At 44.3% G+C, this 27,749-nt stretch overlaps 1 protein-coding gene across 1 annotated transcript in view; it reads left to right on the top strand.

Moving 5' to 3' along the window:
• Positions 1-27,749, top strand: part of DHTKD1 (dehydrogenase E1 and transketolase domain containing 1) — a 1,474,452-nt gene that overhangs the window by 680,676 nt on the left and 766,027 nt on the right. Inside the window, exon 9 of the mRNA XM_086919908.1 lies at positions 21,843-21,927. Coding sequence (XP_086776034.1) covers positions 21,843-21,927 — 85 coding nt within the window. The remainder of the gene's footprint in view (positions 1-21,842; positions 21,928-27,749) is intronic.

Here is a 27,749-nt window from a genome sequence, read left to right as displayed (position 1 = left end):
CAGGACTTGATTTGTGCTTCCACACCATACTTCCCATAACGCACAGTCTCATCTGAGCCTCCCAATGGTGGGTGTGGCATATGGAAAATGGAGAAGTTGGTTGGCGGTCATGCACGCCGCTTACGTTAAAGCCCCTGAAGAGAAGCAAATGGAGCTTCGAAACGCGTCGGGCAGATCCATTACGGAGCGGCATCTGCAAGCGGATTCCCGTCCTCACCTATGCATAAATTAAGCTGCTGCTCGTGTGCTACTCAATGGTGGACAACCTTGGAGCGAGAATATACATGCGGCCGTCCAGCCGCAGAGCAGGCACCACCCCGCTAGCCTTGGGGGTCACGGCAGTGAAGCAGCAGCCGTACATGGAATCGAGGACGGGCACTCTTTCGGGATCCATACAGGACTTGATTGGTGCTTTCCACACCATACTTTCCATAACGCACAGTCTCATCTGAGCCTCCCAATGGTGGGTGTGGCATATGGAAAATGGAGAAGTTGGTTGGCGGTCATGCACGCCGCTTACGTTAAAGCCCCTGAAGAGAAGCAAATGGAGCTTCGAAACGCGTCGGGCAGATCCATTACGGAGCGGCATCTGCAAGCGGATTCCCGTCCTCACCTATGCATAAATTAAGCTGCTGCTCGTGTGCTACTCAATGGTGGACAACCTTGGAGCGAGAATATACATGCGGCCGTCCAGCCGCAGAGCAGGCACCACCCCGCTAGCCTTGGGGGTCACGGCAGTGAAGCAGCAGCTGTACATGGAATCGAGGACGGGCACTCTTTCGGGATCCATACAGGACTTGATTTGTGCTTTCCACACCATACTTCCCACAACGCACAGTCTCATCTGAGCCTCCCAATGGTGGGTGTGGCATATGGAAAATGGAGAAGTTGGTTGGCGGTCATGCACGCCGCTTACGTTAAAGCCCCTGAAGAGAAGCAAATGGAGCTTCGAAACGCGTCGGGCAGATCCATTACGGAGCGGCATCTGCAAGCGGATTCCCATCCTCACCTATGCATAAATTAAGCTGCTGCTCGTGTGCTACTCAATGGTGGACAACCTTGGAGCGAGAATATACATGCGGCCGTCCAGCCGCAGAGCAGGCACCACCCCGCTAGCCTTGGGGGTCACGGCAGTGAAGCAGCAGCCGTACATGGAATCGAGGACGGGCACTCTTTCGGGATCCATACAGGACTTGATTTGTGCTTTCCACACCATACTTCCCATAACGCACAGTCTCATCTGAGCCTCCCAATGGTGGGTGTGGCATATGGAAAATGGAGAAGTTGGTTGGCGGTCATGCACGCCGCTTACGTTAAAGCCCCTGAAGAGAAGCAAATGGAGCTTCGAAACGCGTCGGGCAGATCCATTACGGAGCGGCATCTGCAAGCGGATTCCCGTCCTCACCTATGCATAAATTAAGCTGCTGCTCGTGTGCTACTCAATGGTGGACAACCTTGGAGCGAGAATATATATATATATATATATATATATATATATATATATATATATATATCCAGTCTTGCCAAACTCATCCGATACGAAGAAGGCGCTGACACCATGAATCTCAATCCAAACTCGATTTATTTACTCACTGTCTGCTTAGACGCGTTTCGGCGTTGCTGCCTTGTTCACTACATCTGCATTCAAACTGAGCTCCAACATATATACTGTGGAGATGTGGGCGTGTCTAACAATTAGCACACAGGTTCAGACCAGGTATTACCATGGTTACATGATGGTAAATCTGGGAAGTTTACACAGAGTCTTTTCTCCATTCTTATTACCGAGTATTCATTGCAGAAAAGTTTTTTACATACAATAGAGTTTAAAAATCATAAATCACCTAAACAAGTGTTCAAAGTAATAGTGATAACAACCTTTTCCTCAAATTGCATGTTACAATTCACAGCTGTTGAAAAAGGTTAAATAAAAACATTTGCTGCCATCTCTGCATTTAAATAATAAGTTAACACTTTGCCGCTTTTTTACCCTAAGTGCCTGCCATGGATGTGCCCTTATTAAGGTCCTAATTTAGTAGACCCTCTGGTTTGCCTGTGCATCCCAGACTCCCATGTGTCATGCTGGTGTGTGTGCCTTTACAACGTGTGTGTGTGGGGCTGGGCTGGTTCGCCTTCTATGATCACCATTTGTTGCCGCTTGGGACCTGAGCATCTCCCCGGGTGAGTTGTGCTGCGCGTTGTTGCCATTAGCTTCCTAACGCTACAATGTTGCCAAAAACTGTCACCGCCGCCGGCTCTGAGGGTAGCGTGGAAAATTGGCTCGCTTGAAACAATATTTCGCGCTAAAACGGGTTTAGGAAGTAAAGCGCGTTTAGCTTCTAATAACGCTACAATGTTGCAAGCTATCACCGCCGCCGGCTCTGAGGGTTTCTTAAGATTTAACTTGCTTGAAACAATGTCTCGCGCTGAAAGAAATTCAGGAAATAATGCGCGCGTGTTTCATGATTGTTATCCCCGTCTGCTAACAAAGTGGGTTTCCGTGTATTTGTGCCCACATTCTTGTCGCAACATTGTATCTGAATCCCTGAAATGGACCCTCGCGCATGCATTCGCTCCATAGTTTATCTTATGAATTACTGCCCCAGTGGGCTTGGCGGCTTACTCATTCATTTGCGTGTAAAATTGTACTGTAAAGTCACAACAAACAAAAGGGCGTATGCATGAGCATGTTCATACTCTAGGTAGAGCTGGTAATTGTAGGGTAACCAGGGCAAAGTGTTTCTTGAGTGTGCAATAAAGTGTACAATTAAATTAAATAAAAGGAAAAAACTATAAGTTGTGCCTTGTGTTCAGACCTAAAACTGTGTCTGAAAGTTGCTCTTATGTGCCCATAATTTCCCCGTGAAAGGTGTGGTAGTTGAACTGCAGATGTTCATCGAATGGTACTAGGGGGAAAGGAAGCGCTAAGGGTGTGTTCTGATTACCTTATTATAGGTGGACACTTAAGGCTTCGTCCGCATTCAGGCTGAATGGGATCTTTGAGTTCAGGAGTATGATATACCTGGACTCCAGGCGGCGCAGTGCCAAAGGGCGATTGCCACCCCTGACATTCTTGGGAATGCTATCAATTACAAAATATTGAATGTTTTTAGCATTACCATTGTGGGTTTCATGAATGTGTCTTGCTACGGGGTACGTAGGATCATTGTTGGAGATTGCACGTAAATGTTGCAAGATCCGTACGTGGGCTGGATGAATAGTGGACCCTACATATCTTTTGCCACACGAACATGCTAGTACATAAACTGCAAAGTCAGTCTTGCAAGTAAATGCCTCCCTCAAAACATAAGGTTTCATCCTGAAGGGGACTTGTACTTTCGTAGTGTTCACACCATAGGTGCAGGCTTTACATTTAGAACATTTTTTAATATATATATATATTGCTGCACGCTCGCTCGCATCCAAGAAAGCAGACGGCACTCGAAGCCGGCTTCCTCAGTGTCAATGTGCAATACAAAAAATCGCCATTTTAACTCCACCTCTTCATGATTACAGAAAGAGGACTAAGCCAACAATACGTAGGAATAGCGGCAGACATATTGTAAAGTGCAAATGCATACTCGTTCTCCATACAGCATGGGAGAAAATGGCAAGAAATAAAGTGCTCGTGCATTTTAAAAACAAAGAGGGAAGAAATCCCTTCGTGATTCATTTGAATTTTCGGTGACTCACTCACAACTAAGAGAGAATACAATTTTGACCAATTGAATTCATACTTATATACATATATACATCGTGCCAATATAAACGTAAATGCATTGAAATGATTTGAATACCATCAAATGATATCATTGTTCGTCCTCCGCAAAAAAGATCTACAAGAGGAACTACATATTCAACTGTTGGCAAGTGTGAATATACTTAGACCTTCATGTTAATAACATTTCATTAAAGTGCATCGTGTATATTTGGTCTCTCTCTTATGTTAATTAATATATGTGTGTGAGTCTATTTGCTTCATAGCGCCCTAGATGGGCATGTTTTGTTCTTTATTTTTGTACGTCTAGCCCTTACTGCACACGCCCTTATGGGCGGGGACTCAATTATCATTTAATACGTTCCAAACCTACCTGGATGCCTCACCCTGTTATTTGCATGCCATTGATAAAGGGCTTACTGCTTGAAACGCGTCTGGCACTTGCAAATGGGAAGTCACAAGTGCGTGCTGAGTTTGCTGCTGCTGGAGGCCGTGTGCGGTAACCACTCCATGTGCGATTTCTCCTAGAGGACGCTTCTTTGTTGTTGGGTATATATATATGTATATATATATATATGTGAAACAGCAGAGCTAATGAAACAAAGGAAAAAACTGACACCTTCCCTTTAAGGCTTCCAATGGTTAGGGTACTGTGCCTTTAAGACCTGCAGGAGACCCTCTGCTCCCATCATGCACCACAGGTGACAGTTAGGTCAGTTCTTTCTTTCTGACTCTTTCTGAGACGATCCTGGAGTTTGAGGTCCTCAGTTTTTTGACTGAATTTGATAATTTCTATATTTTCTTGGAAAATTCGATATTTCTTGATACCTAGATGTTTATTCTACTGTTTTTTTTGTTTTTTTCCAATTGTTTTCCCGTCAGAATGCCTGCTTTATTTAGGAAATGTCCTTCCTGTGGCAAGAAAATGGCTCTGTCAGACCCACACTCGGTGTGTATTGTATGTCTACCATCTGCACACAACCCTGACCTGTGTTACCATTGCCAGATGTTTTCTAAAAGGACTCTTCGTGACAGAGAGCGCCTCAAGCTTCATGCCCAGCTGGAGAGGGATAGAAGCTATCATGGGTATGGCCATGGAGACATCAGAGCCCCCTCTTCCAGCAAGCAACATCGAATACGCCGTTGTTCGACCTCCCCTGATTCCAGGAAGAATCAGGTGACTGAATGTTCGCTGTCGAGATCGCCGTCGAAGAGGCCAAGGCACTCTTCAGCATCGAGGGACAAGTCATCGTCTAGACGTCGAGACCCTCAGCCGTATTCCAGTAAGTCGGCGTCGAGGCAGGGCACTCCGGGCTCGAAGGCTGTGGGACCTGAGACACCTGTTACTGCCCCGTCGTCATCGAGGCATTCTCTACCGCTCCCCAGAGGTTCGGCGTCGAGAGGCTCGCCGGCGAAGACCATGCTGCGAGGTGACAGATGGTCGACGTCGAGAGCGTCGTCAAGGTCACATCATTCGATGTCAAGGGGATCGACTTCATCAAGATGCCATGTGCGGTCGACGTCGAGAACCCCCTCTCGCCGTGGGCGGTCGACGTTGAGGCAGACGTTGACGATAGGACGATGTCATCGTAGCAGATCGTTACATAGATCGACGTCGAGACCAACGTTGAGGACTGGCAGATCTCTGCATAGATCAACGCCGAGACCAACGTCAAGGACTGGCAGAACGCCGCATAGATCGACAGGGAAGGTGACTCCAATCGTATCGAAGCCGAGGCGTTCGACGTCGAAGGACACCACTGCCGCGGTCGTTGAATGAGGTTCTGATCAGATCGACGTCGAGAGCACCTTCTTCATCTCCAGGGCTGAATGTTGTCCAGATTCCCCCGAGAGATCTCCAAAAACTGGCGAAAAGCAGGCTTTCGGGCTTTCGCCTCGCTGGCTGAAGGATGTCAGAGGAGCAGTCGACCGCAGAAGTCTGGGTTCGGACTACTCACAGACATATTCTCCCTCTAGAACCTCAAGAGATCCTACTAGAGGCGCTCCTGACAAACCATCAAAGTAGCCTTCCAAATGACCAAGGTCGCCCTCCACACGCCGATCACGGTCGAGGGGTCGTCACAGCTCATGCCACAAACTCTCACACAGGAGAAGACGCAGAAGATCATCCACCTGGTCTTCTTCTACTGGATCTTCGGTGCCAGACTACTCACCAACCCTGTCATCTACTCCACCTTGAAGGGTGTCGCCCATCAATGACATTGGACCTTTTTCTGACGTGCTTTGAGGGATGAGCACAATAGCTGAATATCAGTTTGTACACTCATGTGGTCCCGACTTCAGTTGTTTTCGAGACATTGCACCATCGTACAGCTCCCAGACCTCTGCTACCCCTGGCGCCTGGCTTTTTAGAACATGCCACAGTCGGGTCAGTTCCATCAAGGATCGCGAAGAAGTACAGGGCTCCAACTGAAGATCCCTTGTTCCTTAGGGCTGATCATCCGGCAGACTCAGTGATTGTGGCAGCCACCAGGAAAGCACACTCTGCAGCCTCCTCAGCTTGAGGTCCTCCAAAAAAGGACAGCAATCAATTGGACTCAAGTGGTAGAAGGATGTATAACACGTCTGCATCATCCATGAAAATAGCAAGTGCCTCAGCCCTTCCAGGGCACTACGATAGGCCTATTTGGGACTCCCTATCATGATTTTCTGACAAACTGCCCATAGAAGATCGGCAGGACTTTCAAGAGATCCTACAGGAAGGTGGTCTAGTAGCAAACCAAGTCATCAGCGCTGCTGCAGATGCCTCAGATCTTCCAGGTCATGGCTATGCACACAGCATTTGTTTGGGGCGCTCAGCGTGGTTGCGCCTTACTGGCCTTAAACCAGACGCTCCGAAAAGGATCCTCAATCTGCCTTTTAACGGATCCTCCTTGTTCGGATCTCACGCTGTTTATGAAATGACAAAAATGAAGACTGAGCTGGACACAGTCAAAGCAGTGGTACTGGAGAAGCGGAAGGAGTTCCAAAAACGCTTTTGTCAATTCGACAAACATCCCTTCTAGCAGAGGGTCAAACCCCTCAATGGTCCTCCCAAAACCAGCAGAGGTCTCAATTCCAACAGAAGCGTCCTGGTAGAGGAAGGGGGAACAACAAACGGCAACAGCCATCTTCCAAGCAGCCTCCAAAGCAGTGAGGCATTGCTTCCTCCACACCAGTTCGCCACTCCAACAGGAGGAATTATTGTTTTTCACCTGGAAGAGTGGGAAAACATAACAAGACAGATGGGTGCTGAATATTGTACGACATGGCTACTTACTAAGGTTCAAGTCCCCTCCCCCTCAAGTTCCTCCACAATTGAAGTGCCTTCCACAGCAACACAATCTACTGTTACGAGGAGAGGTGTATACCCTTCTATCCAAGAGAGCCATAGAAGAGATCCCTCTTCTTCAACGCAACCAAGGGGTATAATCATGGTACTTCCTGGTCCAAAAATGAGGAGTAACCAAAGAGTACAAACCTATTCTCGACCTGCGTCTGCTGAACAGGTTTATAAGGAGAGAGAAATTTCGGATGTTAGCCCTGCACCAGATATTCCTACATCTTCACCAGGGAGACTGGATGTGTGCCATTGACCTGCAGGACGCTTACTTCCATATTCCTGTTTCAGTGAAGCATTGCAAATTCCTCAGGTTCCAGGTGTCTCAACAGCATTATCAGTACAGAGTACTTCCGTTTGGGCTCAAATCCGCCCCAGAACGTTCTCCAAGTGCATGGCGGTGGGAGCTGCGTTCCTACGCAAGCGGAAAATCTTCGTCTATCCCTACCTAGACGATTGCCTCTTGAAGAGTGCCACGCCTGCACTTCTCCAGAGTCATCTCAACTACTGTCTCCACCTTCTTCACTCCCTGGGGCTGTAAGTCAACTACAAGAAGTCAGTCCTGAACCCAACACAGAAGATCCATTACTTGGGCGCTTCCCTGGACACCGCAAGGGCAAGCGTATGTCCATCAGGGGAGAGGTTGTCCTCAATTCTGATCAAGGGTCATACCCTTCTCAGCACTCTACATCCTACTGCAAGGCAAGTGTCATTGCTGCTGGGTTCAATGGCCTCATGCATCTTCATTGTCCCCAAAGCCAGGCTTCACATGCAGCCTCTGCAGCAGTCCCTTGAAAATCAGTGGACGCAGCGGTCAGGCCGTTGGGACGATTGTGTGTCTTTTCCCCAGGCTGCAGGGACTCCATCGAATGGTGGATGAAACGGTTGCACCTTCTTCAAGGGGTTCCCTTTCATCAGTCTCTTCCTACCCAGACCATTGTTACGGATGCCTCACTGCAAGGTTGGGGAGCTCACATGGGTCAGCTCCAGGTACAAGGTCTCTGGTCCGAGACAGAGCGAAGTTATCACATCAACTTCCTAGAACTAACAGCAGTTCATCTGGCTCTCAAGTCTCTGTACCCGTCTCTCCAATCCAGTTCGATTCAGATTCAGACAGACAACACAACTACAATGTACTATCTGAACAAACAGGGAGGCACCAGGTCAAGGGTCCTGTCTCTGGAATCTCAGACCATATGGAAGTGGATTCTGGCAAGGAATCTCACGATCATCGCTGTTCTCCTTCCAGGGACCTTGAAGGTGCAGGCAGATCTTCTCAGCAGCGACGTCGTAGAAGCGCACGACTGGGTGCTAAATGACAAAGTCGCTCAAGACATCTTCGGCACTGGGGAGTGCCAGACATCGATCTGTTCACAGACGCGGTAAACTCAAAATGCCCCGTCTTCACATCCAGATTCCCACAACAAGGATCACGGGGAAACGCACCTTTGATCAGATGGTCGTAGACATTGCTATACACCTATCCACTGCTTCCTCTGATGCCGGCAGTCATACAGAAGTCTTACAGGACCAACATCAGGATGATCCTGATAGCTCCAGAATGGCCTCGCCAGTGATGGTATCCGGATCTTCTACAGCTACCGGAGGCTTCACTCCCGCCCAGACCTGCTGATCAAGAACAAAGGCAGTTTATTTCATCCCAACCTCTCGTCCCTGCGATTGACAGCATGGCTCCTGAGGTCATCCAGTACAAACATTTAGACCTCTCAGCGGATAGTATGAGCATTCTCAAGGAAGCAAAAAGACCTTCCACCAGGTCATCCTATGCTTTCAAATGGAAGAGATTTTACTTGTGGTGCAAGGATAACGCTCATGACCTGATAAAGGGTCAGGAGCAAGAAATCCTTTCCTACCTCTTATACTTGGCAAAGTCAGGCCTGCAATATTCCTCCATCAGAGTTCATCTGGCTGCCATTATAGCTTACAGGAAGTCTCCGATCCAAGGGTCATTCTTTCAAATGCCGGTGGTCAAGGACTTTCTGGAGGGACTCAGGAAGTTTTATACTCCAGTAAGATCCCCGTCTCCGCCTTGGGAACTTAACATTGTGCGTACTAAACTGATGGGTGCTCCTTTCGAGCCTATTCATAAGGTTTCTTTGCAGTATTTAACCTGGAAAGCTGCTTTTTTAGTAGCCATCACCTCAGCCCGCAGGGTGAGCAAGATTCAGGCGCTGTGCTGTAAGGAGCCTTATACTGTATTTCATGCCAATAGAGTAGTGTTACGTACTCATCCGAGCTTCCTTCCTAAGGTAGTCTCGGACTTCCACATCAATCATGTTATTACTCTACCCACCTTCTTTCCCTAACCTTCTACTCCCCCGGAGAGATCATTACATTCTCTAGATCTTCGGAGAGTTCTGAAATTTTACCTGGCTAAGACTCTCACACTTTCATTAAATATGGTTCTACTAATACCGGTCTCTCTGCATCTAAAAGATCCATTTCTTGATGGATTGTCTCTTATATAGCTTTATCCTACCAGTTAGCTAAAAAGACATTACTAGGTAAACGAAAAGCACACTCTACCATAGGGAAAGCTTCTACCACAGCTCTCCTTCGCAATGTTCCTATGTCTGAAATGTGTAAGACAGCAACAAGGTGATTGGTACATACCTTCACACGCCATTACTGTCTAGATTCTGATGCACAGGCCGATGCCCAGGTTGGGCAGGCCTGCTTACGGAATTTGTTTGCCTGATTGTAATTTGAATGTCATGATTTTTCATGTTCTGTATACTCTGTTGCTCGTCCGCGAGGTTCTGGGTATGGGCTTGCTACTCTATTCATAGATTATGGCTATTGATGAGTATTCCCTGGATGAGAAGGATTAGTTACTTACCTATAATCCTATTCTCATCCAGGGGTATACTCATCAGTCATAAGCAACCCTCCCTCCTCCTTGGACGAGCATTACTGGAGTGTTTTCTGATTTTTATTGCTTTTCAATTCAGATGTTTATATACCTAATGCACCGTCAAAAAAGAACTGGCCTAACTGTCGCCTGTGGTGCATGATGGGAGCAGAGGGTCTCCTGCCGGTCTTAAAGGCACGGTACCCTAACCCATGGAAGCCTTAAAGGCGAGGTGTCAGTTTTTTCCTTTGTTTCATTCGCTCTGCTATGCAGCCTACAGGCAACTGCCTGCAATTACAAGTTTTCCTTGTGGTAATAAAGCATTGCTGAATGCAACTTTTTAGTTCATGTCCTCTTTTCCTACGGGCTAGGAGGGTATGGTGTTTTGCAATGCAAATGTATGTAATTTCGGCATTTTGCCATGTTGGAAACATTTTTAGGCTGCATGTATATGTTTCACATATGTGTATATATGTATATATATTTGTATTTTCTATATGCTCCGGGATCCTGCTCGTGGGCGGGGATTATTCATAGATTATGACTTTGATGAGTATACCCCTGGATGAGAACTAGGATTACAGGTAAGTAACTAATCCTTCTCTGCTGCCCTGCTCTGTATCCTTTCTATACTCTGCTGCCCCTGCTCTGTATCTTTTCTTTACTCTTCTGCCCTGCTCTATATCCTTTCTATCCTCTGCTGCCCTGCTCAGTATCCATTTTATACTCTGCTGTCCTGCACTGTATCCTTTCTATGTTCTGCTATCCTGCTCTGTATCCTTTCTGTACTCTGCTCTGTATCCTTTTTGTACTCTGCTGCCCTACTCTGTAGCCTTTCTGTACTCTGCTGCTCTGCTTTGTATCCTTTCTGTACTCTGCTGCCCTGCTATGTATCCTTTCTATACTCTCCTGCCTTGCTGTACATCCTTTCTCAACTCTACTTGCTGCCCTGCTCTGTATCCTTTCTATACTCTGCTGCCCTGCTCTATATCCTTTCTGTACTTTGCATCCCTGCTGTATATCCTTTGTCTACTCTGCTGTCCTACTTTGTATCCTTTCTCTACTCTGCTGCCCTGCTCTGTATCCTTTCTACACTCTGCTGCCCTGCTCTGTATCCTTTCTATACTCTGCTGTCTTGCTGTATATCCTTTCTGTACTCTGCTGCCCTGCTCTGTATCCTTTCTACACTTTGCTGCCCTGCTCTGTATCCTTTTTACACGCTGTTGCCCTGCTGTATATCCTTTCTATACTCTGCCGCCTTGCTATGTATCCTTTCTATATTCTGCTGCCCTGCTCTGTATCCTTTCTACACTGCTGCTCTGTATCCTTTCTACACTCTGCTGCTCTGTATCCTTTCTTTACTCTGCTACCCAGCTCATTTCTATACTCAGCTACCCTGCTCTATACCCTTTCTATACACTTTTGCGAATCCATTCTATACTCTGCTGCCCTGCTCTGTATCCTTTCTATACTCTGCTGTCCTGGTCTGTATCTTTTCTGTACTCTGCTGCCCTGCTCTGTATCGTTTCTATACTCTGCTTCCCTGCGCTGTATCATTTGTGTACTCGGCTGCCCTTCTCTGTATCCTTTCTATACTCTGCTGCCCTAGTAAAGGCGATGTCCTAGCAGAGGCCAGTGAGGAGTTGGAGACATCCTTTGTGCTGTGAAATTCTACACAAAACATGTGCATACTGTTGCATGCAGGTAAAAGATTGATACACTTTAACTTTCTTTATCAATATTATTATTAGGGTTCCCTGTTTTCCGTTTGTACAGATAAATACAGACAGAAAACATTTATTTTCATAGATGTATTTATTTTTAAACGTGGGTAAATACAGAAATTCGGTTGTTTTCGAGTAATTCTAAATTCCTTCTGCCATGACTGCCAAGACAATATCTGTGTGGGTTGATAGGAAAGGTAGTTAAAAAGAAAGGGATTTTAGTACAGAGGCTTTAACAGCAGCAGATATACACAAGGCTGATACTGAAATTGATTTAACTTCAGCGGGTGTTCACAGCACTGAAAGCTGGCAGGCTTTCAAGCTGGAGTGCATATTTATCGGTTAAATAAATGGGGAAATGTACTAATTTGAGCTTAATTTTTCACAAAGACCAAAATAAATATGGATAAATACAGATAAAATTCCAAGTATTTCATGAAATCGTCAGCACTGCACTGGATCCGACTCCTCAGGTTGCATTGTTGGGGGACTTATCGTCTGCGCCTGTGACAGGCATCTCCTATCCATGTTACTTGTGCTGGTAAGAGGGTAGTTGAGCTTCGGAAGTCCTGCCTTAACGGCATGGTTACGATCGGTGGCCATATACTGAGGAGCAACCGCCCATGGGGTGACCCGGGGTACCTCAGCCTGCCTACCTTTAGTGAGCTGCGGATAGTGATTGAACTATGACCATTGAATCCCCTCTCGGACCCTTGGTCAATATATGCATGCTATTGCTTTTTTGTCACTGTGCACTGCCTATGTACCTCTGATGTATTATGGGTGTCATCTCTGTATGCTGACTACATGTAGAATTGGTGTGTTTTGTTGAGATGCATATTCATGTTTGAAAATTAATTTAAAGAAATGTTGTAGTGGTTGAGATCTGTAATGCTGCAACCTGGAAATCAGCTCATTTGTTTGTACTTAAACTCTACCTAAAGAGTGAATGAACAAATAGGTTGTGCATTTTTGAGAAATCCGTTTACGTAGACTGGTATCAATATTGCTTACTGTGTCTATCGAAACTCTTTTATGTTACTGCTTTCGAAGAGGGAGCTTAAGGCTCTATTAGCAGAAATCCCATGTCTGAATAGAAAAATAGATTTCCTGTAATCCTGGATTTCAAGTCGTATGAATTTATAAACAACCCTCCCTCAGTATTAGGGGATTAGATAGATTTACAGAGAGGGTTATGCTGTGAGCAATCTCAAGTTGAAATGCAGCATAAATGCTTGGGGCTGTGCTTTCCGTGATACTTGGGTTAGCCTGCACCCTTACAGGCAGGCTGCAACAGGTCGATCACGGACTGTCAGTAACCAGTGGACTGTCTTGGAGTATCTCACTGGCTGTCCGTCCAGGCTGGAAATGTGATCATGCATGAGCAACATGCAGCTCACCCTTCATCCAAAAACAATATCCACTCCATGATGAATCTCAGTCAAATGTTTAGTGTCTTTAGCCGTAAAATCAATGGCAGTACAATAATTGGAGGAGAGTTACACTATATTTAAATCTTTCTTTGTCACGTTATTTCTCTCTTTCTTTGATTTTCTTTGTTTTCTCTTTAATCATTTTCTCATTCTGTCTTTCTTGTTGACTTTGTCTGATTTGTGTTTTCTATTCTTTTTCTCTTGTTATTTCTCTTATCCCATTTCTCTTATTTCTTTCTCTCCTTTTGTCTTTATGTTCTTGTTCTTTATTTCCATCTCTCTTATCCTTCCTCCCTCCCTTCTTTCCTTCCCTTCTTTCTGCCTTCTTTTTGCCCTTTTTTCATTTCTCCTCTTTTTATTTTCTTTCTCATTAATTTTTTCTCTGTTTTCATTCATTTTCTCATATTCGCTCTTCCTCCCCTTTCCTTATTACTCATCTATATCACTTGTCCTTTCTTTCTGTTTTTAAGAGTACGTAACGCCCTTAAGCAATCTTTTTGTGTTTCATCTTTACCTCTGAGGTATACTCACAGGTATGGGGATGGCTTCAGAGATGTATTTACTGGTTACTCGTTATGGAATCTGCATCTGCCTATTCTTAATTTTGAATCATTAAGGCATGGACAGTTTCTGGACAGCAAGGGCCGTTAGCTGGATAATGGCTCTCTTTAGGGTCCTAGCTCTCATGAGAGTAGTGACATCTCATGTAGTCCATGACAAAGATCACACACACCAGTGAAACACTTGCCTCTCTCAGGTAAATCATAAATACAATAGAGGGACATAACTGGTTTTTAGGGGCCACACATATACATTTTTCCCAGTACAGTGTTTCTGTTATTAATGTGTGTGCTCACTGCACAAGGACTGGATGTTTTAAGGGCTGTTTAAGTGGATTGGCTTTGTTTGTGCTGTTATTTTATCAATATATTGGTCAGTAGCCCGGGGGGGGGGGGGTTCATAGTTCATAAGTAGTTCTCACAAATGGAAAGGTTGGAGTCCCTGGCCTATTGGCTTTCCATGCCTCTCTAGGCATTGACTTCAATTGCACTTGCATTATAAATACTGATGTGTTAAGTGGGTTGCCCTGCTTAATGAACTGTAATGCTTATGCAGGCTGTCTTAAGTTTTGTTTTTTAAAATGTTTCCAATGTTCGTAACAATAAAAATAAATGCCACAAATGTTAGATTGCCATTGTAGGAAACAAGGATCTGTCTTCAGGGTTACCCCCACTGTTTGCTGGTGTTATTCTGTTTTCTGACTAGCCTGACTGGTATCCTGCTAAATAGGACCCCAGTCACTGTACTCTCTCTCTAAATGTGACTATGGTAAGTTCTTTGGTACCTTCCCACTTGGCTACTGGTGTACCCTTCTCAGTCCTTAGTATATGGTACTAAGGTACCCAGGAAGGCCAGGGGTCTCACATGGGCTGCAGCGTGTATTATGCCACCCATGAGAGATAACTCAAACTGTGACTACAGGCATGCCATTGCAGCCTGTGTGAGCTGGTGCTAGCACCACTCGCTACAGATATGTTTCCTTATATCTGAGGTCACGGCACTTAAGACCTAAAAGTCACCCCTAAGGTAGGCTTTTCAATCATGAAGGCAGGGTGCTAGGTGATGTGTGAGTTTGCCCTGCATGACTAGGACACCCCCTACAATCCTAGGTGTCGATTTTCCAGGTTTTGTAAGTGTGGTCAGCCATTTAATACTTATAGTAGAAATCAAGTAAATTACGAGATGTCTCACTTTATATTGGCTGCACCAAAAACGGTCATCTTTGGTATCAAACATGTTGGAAAATTACCCCAACACTGATTCCAGTGTTGGATGCAGGATCCCATGTACGGGGGGCTCCCCTAGTACCAGCCTTTCAGGGTTTAACAGCAAGCTAGTGCTGCTGATGACCCCAGGCACGATTTTGTCCTCCTGCTGCTGAGCTGAGCTTGAGCAAGGGAAGGTAGAACAATAGGTTTCCTGTCACAGGAAAGCGTGACCACCTCCCAGGCAGGTCTTGTGTTTTGGGCTGAGGTGAGGTGGGGGCAATTGCCAGCTTCACCAGACTGATTTCAAGGGCACATTTGGTGCCCTCCTTGCATACTCCAGTTGGTACAAGTCCAGGGTGCCGTTGGCTCCCACTCTGGTGCCAAACTGGACAAAGGACAGGGGGGTATTCCTCTTTCTGTCCAGCCCCTCCTCTGGGAGGGATCCCTGAATCGTCCCAATCCTTTCCCTAAGGTACTTAAGGGCTTACCTGTGAGTGACTCTTCCGTTTCGTCGTGGGACAAGATTCAGATCTGAAACCACTTCAACTTCAACCGTCTGGGCACCTTGGCTTTGTTGGACTTTGCCTGGAACCGAGACTGCATCAAGGAAGGCTCCTCCTGGTCTCGTCGTCCTGCCAGTCGTCTGTGCCTGTGCTTCATCCAGGTACTTCTCCAGGCCTGTAGGTATCAATGGTCTTGTTTGGCTTCAGTGGCCTCCTCTGCTTGCTTGGAGCCTGCTCTTACTCTCCTGCCATTGGTGAGTCTACTGGACCTTGCTGGTCCCGACACTGCTCCTATTTCGTTTACCACGTTTGTTGCTACTGCCAAGGCTTATTGGTGCTCCAGCTGGACACCGACCCTTTAGTTCTCGACTTCCGACGTGGGTATGCTCGTGAACAGCTCCTGGTCTTCCACCGCGTCGCTTGGTCCTCACAGCTGCAGCGACAAGGTCACCGCCAACTCTCCTGTATTTTCCGTCATCGGTGGTGATTGGTCTTCCGTGCCTCCTGGTCTCTCCAGAGTGGCATAGACTCTGTCCTCTATTCTTGTAGCTAATCCTCTTCTAGAATCCATCCTTGGATTCCACCGGATTTTTTCACCTTCGTCTCCAGCAGCATCTTTCCTTAAGTCCTCCATTGTGGTCTTTTGCAGTTTTCGACGTCAAGTCGCACCTTTGCACCCGGCATCCATGGTGTAGGTATCCTGGTTCCTGTGGTATCCACGGGTGGGTTGACTTTCCAACCTTCCATCTTCCACAGGTTTTCTTCAGGGTCCCCTGGGAAGGGTCCTTCTTCATAAAAACAGCAACCAAGACTTTCTCATTGACTTGCATTGAGTACGCGTCTGTTTTTCCACTCTGCACACAGCCTCCGTGGGGTTCCTGGGTACTTACCTCAGTGGTTCCTTGGGTCTCCAGCTCTTCTGGGTCTTTGGGTCAAGTCTCGCCTTCGGTCGCAGTTCACCTTCCACTTCTTTAGCATATGGTTTGGCCTCCCTCTGGAGACCACTGTGTATTTGGGTTTACTTACCTGTTTCCTTTTGAAATATTGTCTGTATTGTGTCGGTATCTCTGGGTAGGAGATATACCAATGTGTTAGTGAATGTGTATAATAAATATACCTATTTTTATAACTACACTGTGTGGTTCTTTATCGTTTAACCTACACTAAATGTTTAATTCTGGTAAAACAAGCTGCTTAACACTCCTTCTGGACTAAGTTTGAATGCTGCTCTCCACAGCTACCATTCAGAGTTTTCTTTGGTAGTCTAAGATCACTTAAATCACCATAAGGGTTGTCTAGGTTGCTGCGTGCTTCACTTAAATAAGTGTGCACCATATACTAAGACAGCCTCCTACAGCCATGGTCAAGTTTTAGTTTTCTAAAAATATATTGCCTTTTCATAAGTATTCTGAGTTCCTACACTGATGCAGCTATATTATTTTTTTAAATAAATTTAGCAAAGATTCTTATCACTATAAATCAAGATCGCAAGTAACTCTTTTCACCCTTCTCTCTAACCCACAGCCTCTGAAAGGATTGTGGTTCTATGTAATACAGTAGGATGCGGTAAGTTCAGTTTAAAGGATAAATCATGGTAAAACTACCTTCATATACAATGAAGATTGTGTGTATTGCAAACTGAAAGACATTCACACAGGATAAGATATGTGCATTTCCTCATAGAGTACTACTATGTTGGAAAATGAAGGACAGAAATTTCATCTGATAACCATCGACTAATCTTCGGGGAACACTGCATATATTTACCAATGCTAATACTCAATTTTGACACCTACTAAATGTTATCATTTTTGTTAAAAAATGTTTTCAAAATCATTGCTGAAATATAGATTTGGTGTATGTTATGAGTATTTGTAAAACACTCTATCTCCCGCGTTTGTATCCTGGCGCTGAGAAGTTGATGTGCCTAGTTCTGCTTATGCTAGGTTATATTATAAAAAAGTGTTTTTTCTTAGCAAAACCGACATGCTTTCAAACTAATGTCCGGGTCTCTACAATGTCAGACCATATTCCTATAGTACATTTTTCAGAATCAAGCCATTCAACCCGCAGAGTGTACCACGTCTGCGAAATAATTAAGGTTTCTATTATCAGTGTGCATCTCATAGAACACCATTTGATCTTCTGAGACAGAACCTATGGAGGACTTCTTTTGATTGTTGGGCACTCAGCAAAATCTACCTTATTTTCCACAGAACATGATTGAATGTTGCTATGCAGCAAATCGCCTGATATTGTGGAGATGGTCTACTTACTGTCACAAAAATGAGCACGGCATTAGCAGTATTTGGTGGTGGGCATATTGTAATTATGCAGCAGCCTCGTCAGACATGTGACAAAGAAAATACAAGTAGATGCCAGGCTATCTCTAGCGATGCTCCTAGGATTTGCAACTGCTCCCCAAACAGATCCGGCAAGCTCCCTCTCTCCTGTGCTTCAGGTGGGAACTGTAGTCCTTCCTCTTCAAGCAGCACGTCTGCCAGATTTGTTCCTCTGGATAAAAGACCCCAGTTGGTAAACTGTCTTATTCTGTCTGAATATTCTCCCTCATGAAATTGCTCTGTACTCCTTCTCTTCAAGTCAGTGTTTATTCAGTGCAATGTTGCTTTGTAACAATCCTTCACAATGCACAAACAATGTATAATTGTGTATACCTTGGTATACATTCAACCTCTAGTGTAAAACGTTGGAAAGACAACAATGGTATTTGGATTGGGTCAACGCATCACACCTTACATCACGCTATATAACGTCAAAGTTGGTTATTACACCTGAACTAACTTGTGAGCAAATGGAATCAGGGTTATCACTTAAAACGGGCTTTTGGTTTGATGTGAGAATTATACTTACTTTGCATTTTCCTGTCCACAATATCTAATCTTTGGGCTTAAAATTCTCTAAATGTACTAAATTACTCTCTAAAGAAGCGTAGACAATAGGCTATCATTTTCTAAAATATTCAACTACTCATTGGATAGAATTTGGTACTGCAATCTACTTTTAGAGAGCATGGAGACAAAAGGCTAATTGTTAATGCCATGTGTACTGCCAGTTAGCTTAGTCTGGAACTTTAAAGATACATCTGAGTCCTAAATTATGTAGCGAAGCTTGCGGTTAGCTCTGTTGGTAAGGTATAAGGTGCTCTATTTGTTTCATGTTTAAATGGATAAGCATATATTCTTTACCGTTTGGGAATTTTAAGTCGAAAGAATATCATGGTGATGTGGTATTGTTTTAAACGTTGTTGATGCTTAAGCTTAAAGACGATAAAATATGTTCTGTGTATGGATGTTTTCGGTATGATCTTTGTATGTACAAACTGCACAGTTATTATTTTTTTTAACAATAAGAAAATAATGAAATTAACTGTACCCACCTAACTTATATGTGAAGAGTTCACCCCAAAAATTGCCAACTCTGGGCCAAAATCCCTGAGTGTTCTTGGGGGTAGAGAACACTCTTCACCAACCAAGAGATAAAAAAGAAAATCCTAATAAGATGGGTCTTGTCCATGACTTGATTATCAGGAACAGTGTGACCCTCCACAGCAACAGATACACAGATATGTCTTGTGGCTTTGCTGGTTTATTGATTTTATTGAAGGACTTTTGCCCAAAGTATTCTCATAAACGTTAATGATATGTTACAATAAATGTAGTGAAATTAGAACAAGACAAAATCAAGAAGCAAGAGCTAGATATACAGAAACAACCAATATGCAAAGAAAGATTCCATAAGACACATGGCATTTTAAAAGTAACATGGAGTAGGCATATAAAGAGGCAAGCAATCTCTATAATAGCAAGTCCAGCTGATGGTCTCACCATATTCTTCCAAATGAAGAAGGGATGCCCAGAAAACCAACATCAAGAAACCATGGGACACGGAACATACCAGCAAGAGATCACAACTTCAGCCCATCCAAGTACTATTCCAGAATGCCAGACAATGACAATTAAACAAATAAAATAACAATAATAAGCCCACTTTTTGGAATGAAAATGTGCTAATATAGTTCATTAGTATTGATCATATATTGAAAAATCAGTGCTCAGGTGATCACACGGTGAATATAAAGAAAAACTGTACAAAGCTTGTGTAAACAGAAGAACAGTGACAAAAGAACATGCAATAGATCTTGTAATAGGTGCAGATCACCAACTAATTGCTCACCTAAAACTATTTATGTCCTGATGATTTCCTGTTCAGTTACCAGGGTCGAAACTCCATGGACGCTTCCGACAAATGGAACTGAATAATAATAGCCCTACCGCTAGTTTATTGGAAATGTAACATTTGTACACTTTACAAGAACTATTGCGCAGTTAATTTCTACAGTTTTTTTTACATTCACCATGTGATCGCATGAGCACTGATATTTCAAAATATGATTTATATTGATAAAATCTATTAAGTCATTTTGATACCAAAACGTGGGATTGTTGCTGTTTTATTAATTGGATTATTCGTGAGTATGCTCTGTGTTAAAATCATTAGTTATTATTTGGATGGCCATACCTCCTACTTGTTCTACTTGGAACCCCAGTTGCATATTTATATACAATACTAGTTTCAGGTGGTGTTTGGACTGTCCCTGCTGTAATAATGACATAACAAAATGACACAAAAGTGGGAAAACATTTATAAGAACCCCAAACCTTCAAACTCCAAGGTTACTTTAGGCCTTCAGATAGTATAGACTCAAGGTGATAGAAGGTGCCAACATCACAATCAAGGGGTGTGCCCCCCTTGGAAGCTCTGTGCTTAAAGGCCTTGAAAAACAGTGAATGGTATTTGTGCGTGGAAGCTTTAAATGGATTTGACAGACCAAGTAAGGAACTTTGTCACTTGGCACATTTGTCAATGCCTTTAATGACTGGCGTGGCCTGGTACACTACCCAATTGTAGGTGTCCCATCACCATTGGGGCAAATGTTTTATTACTTGTGTCTTGTGGAAGTGTCTTGCTTTACTCTCCCAAATAAAATAAATTCAGCACTACCTAGCAGATGTATTCTGTAAATCAAGAAAACACCTGAAAAGGGGCATTAACCTCACCAAATGAGGCACATCAAGAGACAGTTTTCAGAGTAAAGCGTGGGGTTTTATTAGTGCAACACTCTCTTACAGAAAGACTTTTCCACATGTCAATTGAAATCAACGTGTAAATATATAAATGTATCACAAGTTCAAATGCATGAGATTAAACACGAGCAGATAATTATGATAAAACACACACAAATAATAAGCACTTAAAAGTCAAATAAAGATAATGGATTACAATAAAGTAATACTCATAAATAAAATTCAAGAGAGCAAATATAATAATAATGGACTTCGAATGCAAGAAAGAAGAACTGTCAAATGCAAGTAATCAAACACAAGACATAATACTATCACATGAAAGGTTCAAATATAAAGAGCATGTATGCACAGAATGGAAGCATATAAAATATATTCACAATACATCAGATAATTCCAATGAACAACAGCCAATGAATTAAAATACTTCACAGGCTGGTCACTAAGCACACAGACAAAAACACATGTAGATCCATACATATAACTCAATACCAATAATCAAAAATACCTCACCGTCTGCAATATCTTCATCTTAGTCCACACAAGGCTGGGGAATTCCAAATCACAGTCCAGGTGGCATGCAAAAGTGGAAAACATCTCCAAAAGTACAAAAAACAATCTATAACGGAAATAACCTAAAAAAACATGAGTAACGGGAGGGCCTGCTTGTGTGTGCTGAGCTCGAGCTAGAAAGAGTCAGAATTCAAGATGGAGTTTAGAGCAATTTAAAGGCCATATGTAAAACTCATTTTTACAATGTACAAACGAATGCAAATTTGTGCATCACTGTCTACAGCACTATACTCTGAGACAGAGAAGTACATTCCACACCTTTCTCTCTATCATGCTTACAAACAAACATCCCATATGTTCACTCTGGTCCCTGGGTTTCTGTCAGTCACTCAGGGTTATATGCAGAGGTTAATTCAGAAGGTTCATGATTGATACATATGCAATAGAATTACATTTTTATTGCTATTTATAATGCATTTGCTAAGGGATATCGACCTACGAAGCACTTTGCAGTAGTTTGAGAGAACGTCTGGGGAGCAGAGGTACTTGCCTCTTTATTCATGCCCCAAACATGACAGTGACCTAATGCTATTACCATGCAGTTGAAAGTCAAGTTTTTAGAGCTTACTCAGTACCTTCCTATAAACCTAAAGGAGCTCACTGAACATTGTGCATCCCTAGAGTACCCGACAGTGAAGAAAGGAATAAAAGTAAGCAAATAAAATATATTTGTTCAGGAGTTAGAAAACATGCAATTAGGATTGCCTTCATGGTTCATTAAATAGAATACAAATAGAGATAAAAAATAAAATGTAATTTATTAAAAATAAACTGTTTGATTCTGAAGTAGTTTTTTTTTCATTTGCAGGCGAGGATGCAAAAGCTGCAAGAGGGATTAAAACTTGATTGGGCTTTAGCTGAGGCTTTAGCATTTGGTTCATTGCTATGCCAAGGTAAGACGTTTCCTGTTCAGTATATTCCTGTATCCAACCAAATCATTCCCAATGTGTGGAAAAACGCAAGTTTGTGAAGTTTACTGAAAACTAGTGAAATTACTTATCACATTGTTAACCAGTTTAATGAGCTGCGCACATGCACTTTGACCCCAAATTGTTTCACACCATGCATACATTTTTCCTCAGTTCTCCCTTTAAATCAACCTAAACAGATAGTAAAGTGTGCAACTTTCAACTCAAAGGATTATATATTACCTTTGGGTTGATCAGTGTGAAAGGCTAACTTGATCATCAGCGGTGACAGTTACCAGTGTTGCTTCTGCTGCCTGGAGATTCCCCACCTCCATGTTATATTGAAGAGCTTTTCTCCCTCTTTTTTTTGTCATTGAATGTCTGCCATAGAAGCCATAATCATTAGAAAGAAGATATGTCTGCCATGGTTTTCTTCATACCTTTTGGATGTCACACCAGAAGAAGCAGGCTGAACTGCAGGAGAAATGAGTTTTGCAATGGTCATCGGTCTGGCCTTTCATTAGTGAATGTGCTTGTTTATTGATGGATGTGTTTGTGTGCATTGGGTTGTGTAGAAGGGAAAGCCAGTGAATGCCATGGTTGAGTGAGTAAGTAGCTGAATGTTACTAATGGTATTTGTTGGTGAATGGTAGTCGTAATGCGGTTTAGTGAATTTAATTGTTTGGTGAATATGAGTGGGTAGATAGGATGAAGATGAGCAGTTGAAAAATGAGTCAGCGGGTGGCTGAAGGAGATGAGTGGGCCTGTGTGAAGATAGTGGTTTGTCCCCAAACAAGGCAGCGATCTCTATTTAGCAGCCGAAAAAGGATGCAGTCTAGCTCTTGTTTGCCCTAAAGTGACACTCACTAGTATGAAGTCACTAGTAGGAAGAACTTGGTTCTTAGCCCATTATTAAGTGAGCAGTAGGTATCATTCGTCTTTCATGGAGCCCATGTGTTTGAAGGAAGATTTGACTCCATAGGGATAAGCATATCTAGGTCTGTTTTGTTTTCTCTCCTCTAAATTATTCCTCAACTCAGTGCTTGATTTTACAGCATCAAATCTCCCTCTTGGGTACGAGGGGACATTCCCAAATGTAAGCATATAAGAAGTAGTCACTTGCCGCTGATGCACTCACTATCACAGATGTACACTGGTGTGCTATCTGTCAGTCTGTGAAACATCACCACCTCCAGATTATCCTGTGCTACAATAAAACCCTTCATCTATTAAGGAAAGTACCAGAGGAAAAGTCCATGTGGTGTGTGAAATTCTGGATCTGGATTAAAAAGGTTTGAGTTTCAAAGTAAAGGTATGTTTTGCCTTCGGTAAAATATTGAACAGGATACTGGTCTGGTGGTCGGGAGGAAAGAATATACAAAAGATTAGTCAAGGGTTCAGTTGGACAGGGCTAGATGTTGAGTATGTATTAGTGCATTTCTGCATGTGTACTTACATTGATATATAAAAATATGCATGCATATAAGTAACACCAAACTTCATAACTTGACTTGTTCCCCTGCCTGGAACTGCAACCATAATTTCTGCATTGCAGAAGGTTTATTGAAATTATAAGTCACAGAATATTTCCTGCAGTGCGCGAGAGAACCAGAACACTTTTTTCCACACTTAAATCTAAGGATGAAGTGAATTTAACATGCCTAATATGAAAAGCACACCGTACACATAGCCTGTGAAAGCCAACATTTTCCAGATTTAGATCACTAAAACTAACATTACAAAACTACTTTTCAGCATCCCTTTCCCAAGACTGCACCTAAATATTCGGAATTGATGGTAAAATGAGGCCTGATAGTGTAAACAGTTTGAACGTTCATTCAATAGTCATATTATACCGAAAAATATTGTTGACAAGGGGCAGCCTTGCCTTGTTCCATGACTGAGAGAAAATGCCTGTGACGTATGTCCATTAGCCACCACCTGTGCCAATGGCTCTGCATAAAGTAGGCGGATCCAGGCCATGAAGTTTGGACCTAGTCCCATACGTTCTAAAACCACAGGCATATAAGGCCATTCAACGGTATTGAAGGCAATGTGGGCTTCAAGAGAAAAAATAGCTGCGTCCTCTTTGATAGACCTATCCATCCCATCCCTCCATGGAGGCGGCCTAGATTAAGGGCCGTGTTGCATACTGACATGAATCCTGACTGGTCCAAGTGTACTAGTTTGGTCACAGCCTGGAGCAGATGTGACACCAGTATTTTGGCCAGAATTATGACCTTCGCATTAGGCAGAGAGATGCGGCGGTATGAAGTACTGTCCACTGGCATTCCCATCTTGTGTATTACCACTATGGAGGCTAATCTTTGATCCCTTAGAATATATACCTCATTGTATGCTTGCTTTCTTGGTACATTTGACACAAATGCGGAGCCACTTTGGCAGCCGTTATTTTATAAAACACAATTGGGGGGCCGTTCGGCCCCATCGCCTTCCCGAATTGTATACTATGGATTGCTGAAACTATTTCATCATTCGTGGGATCGGCCTCTAGTGTGAGCCGCTCTTCCGGAGAGAGGATAGGGACAGGAAGATCCGCCAAAAACTCTCTGGACTCTTCGAGCTAGCAGAGGTTGCAGGAAATTATAGTTGTGCAAAATGAGACGTGAAGGCTTCCGCTATTGCCTGCAGGTCCTTCAATATTTCACTGTTGTCTAATTTTAGAGTGGTTACCCATCGGTTTGCCCGTTTCGGAGCCATCGAGCTATGCGAGGAGCTTTCATGTCCTGTCCCAGAGTTCCTATGTTCTGTGTTGTCGCTAATTGTTTAGCCCTGGCCTGCTTCACGTCTAATGTATGTTTAGCTGTTTTGTCTTGGGTGCGTGTGAGAGTTAGTATGTCTCTCTCCAACTTTTTCCTCTTCTCTTTTTTATGACTTGCTGTGATTGAGAGTGCTTGCCCCTTCAGTACTGTCTTGAAAGCCTCCCAAAGAATCTGGGGAGAGTCTACAGACCCTACATTCTCCTTAAAATAATTGTTAGTGGAGTCAATGAGACCAGTTTTGATATGTGAGACCTTTAGGTACTAGGGGTTCGGCAACATTGTTTTACCAATAGGTTGTGTCCCCAGGGTGTAGCGCGTCAGACAGGGGAGTGAACCTAAATACCCCTTGCCAAATGTTGTATGTCTTTGAAGTTTTGTATTTTGTTGGTCAGTGCCATGATGTGACCTATGCGAGACAGACAGTTGTGAGCTCCTGATTGAATGTGAATTACAGTGTGTGAGGATTGATCTCTAGCCACACGTCTATGAGCCCAAGGGCCACCATGAAGTCAGCTAAGCTGGATCTGGTACTGGGGGGAGAGTCTCTATTTGGATGATGATCTTTCTGGTCGCGTAGCGTCATGTTTAAGTCTCCATATTTCTCTAGGTCTCTGTCTGGTTGGTCTAGTATCATCTTACTCATGTCTGGAGAGCTGTTCTGTGGAGCGCTGGGCGAACATACGCCAAAATGATATTAAGACACCTTTCCTCCTAGGTGCCAATTACTGCAGTGAATCAACCCTGCTCATCTATTCGGGTCTGGTCTATCACGAAGGAGAAGTGCTTTCTCTAGACCCCAAGGTGAAGCCGATGTGTGCAGTTAATCTATAACCTCACCTATGGAGTGCTTTGTAAGTGTTCCCAACTAAGTGGGGTTTCCTGGAGAAGGACAACATACGGTGCATGTCGCTTTATATATTGAAGCACTATCCCTTTCTTGAGTTTGTCTCCTAGCCCATTAACATTCCAGGAGAGTAGTCTGAGTGAAGGCTCTGCCCCCTTATCTATCATGGATGGACTTATTGCGGTAATTTTCAATATACCTGGAGGCTACTTTTGCGTTCCAGGAGCATTTTATCTGCGTATTCCTCATATTAGCTTGGTTTGACTGTTTCTACCAGTCAGGGAGGTACGTTAAATTTAAGGGCCAAGTAATATGGCTCCCTGTTGTAACTACTTCGTAATACAACTGTAACAATTACTATTTCCAACAACCTGATAATGCCTCTCCCTGCATGACAGTGTCTGTTCTACCTGCCTCTCCAACATTGCAGAGTGCCTGTCGCCCTCCCCACCCTTTAATGGATGGGATGTTGACCTGCTTATCCCACCCCACCTCGCCCCAAATGTACGACCACCACTCAGCAATCCACCTGTGTGGGGCTTACTGGAGGTCACAGGTACGCTATTTGGCCCCCAAGTACCCTCAGCAACGAAGGGGGCTTAATCCCCTAAACAAGAGCGCATCAGGAGGTGTGTTTGCAGAGTAGTGGAGAAAGGGGGCGGGCCTCAGCGAGTTGCGGGCCTCCCTTTTTTTGTAAATTCTAGGAAGGGGGGCTGTGTGCCCCCCCTTCCCTGGATACTTTTGGTCCCCATGGCATGCCTTCTATTTTTTATTTTTGGAGGCAGGCCGTGTGGGTCCACCCTCCCCTTCCCCCGAGGTCAATATTGCCCCGGGACCCCATCTCCGGGGCATTTCCACATTCTTTATTTAAACAATAAAAAAATGGGTGAGGGGGGGGGCGTGCATTATCAGTCCCGGGGGCACAACCTCTCAAAGCATGGGGACCTTGGGGACTCCGTGGGGAGGCTGAAGGTACCCGTGGTCACTGGCAGCTCCCCACCTCCTGGGGGAGCCTGCATTGCTTTTGGGCAGACGGAGCTGCTAACTTGCAGCTCCCTCTGCCCAAAAGTTATTCTGCTTCGCTTAATGGAAACGAGAGCATTTTTCCTGCTCTCGCTTCCATGAAGCGGACCAGAGTTTGCGATGGCTTGGCGGAAGAAGTGCTCCCTCCAAGCCATAGCAAACTCACCCCGGGACTTTGCTGGAGCCGGCCCTGGGTAGTGGTGGTCCCCAAGGCCATTTATGGCTCCACTACGGGGTTGCGAGGCTCCCCTGAAACAGTGTGTTAGCCCCGGGGAGGTGGTGATCCCCGGTGCTGTGTGGGGAGGGGGCTCAAACCCACCACACTTTACTTTTAAATTCTAGCCCCGGCGTGGTGGTGGTTCCCAGAGCTGCGTGGGGGGGGCTAGAGCCCCCCCTACACAACTTTCTAAATTTAGCCCTGAGGGGTGGCGGTTACAGGGGCTGCAGCGGGCACGTGTGGCCCCGCACTTAAGAGAATTAGCCCCGGGAGGTGTTGATCCCCTGGCCTACGTTGGGGGGGGGGGTAAGGAGCTCACCCACGCATTTTTTTAAAAGTTTAAAGCCCTGGGTAGGTGGCGGTCCCCGGGGCTGTGGGTGACGCATAGCCCTCCGCATTTTTTTTTAGCTTTGGGGAGGTGACGGACCCCAGCACCTGGTCCTCCCGGGGGCTTAAAGGAAACAAAGAGGGGGAGCCCGCACTTAGTTTTTTTGGTAATTTTCGGCCCTATTTGTGGACCCACACCAAATATCAAAAAATAAAATGCCTTTGTTGGCCTTGGGTTCCCTGTGGCACCCCTTGAGCAGGCCTAGAGGGTCAGGATGTTTCTACCCTGACCCCTTTTCTTGACTTGTTAACTTTTAAAGCTTGTTTTCATGTGACTCGGTTCAACTGAGTCACAAGACGACTGCCAATACTTCCTGGTTTGAAGTGTTGGCAGATCGGGAGGGTTTGTGAATCCTCTGCGTCCCTATTTGTATATCTGAGAAATGTGTACATTTCTCAAGAACTACTGAACGGATTTACACCATTTAGCAAAAAGAGTGCACTCTGGACCAAGAGCTACAGTTTTGCCACATTTGGTGTAATTCCGTCCAGCAGTTCAGGCTGTAGCTGCGTCAATAGTTACTTATGGTAATTAACATGGAGAAAAAGCCCC

The sequence above is a fragment of the Lissotriton vulgaris genome, chromosome 1_1 (genome assembly GCF_964263255.1).
Source record: "Lissotriton vulgaris chromosome 1_1, aLisVul1.2, whole genome shotgun sequence".
Taxonomy (NCBI): domain Eukaryota; kingdom Metazoa; phylum Chordata; class Amphibia; order Caudata; family Salamandridae; genus Lissotriton; species Lissotriton vulgaris.
The sequence above is the reverse complement of the archived record's forward strand: the minus strand, read 5'-3'. Positions and strand labels throughout refer to the sequence as shown.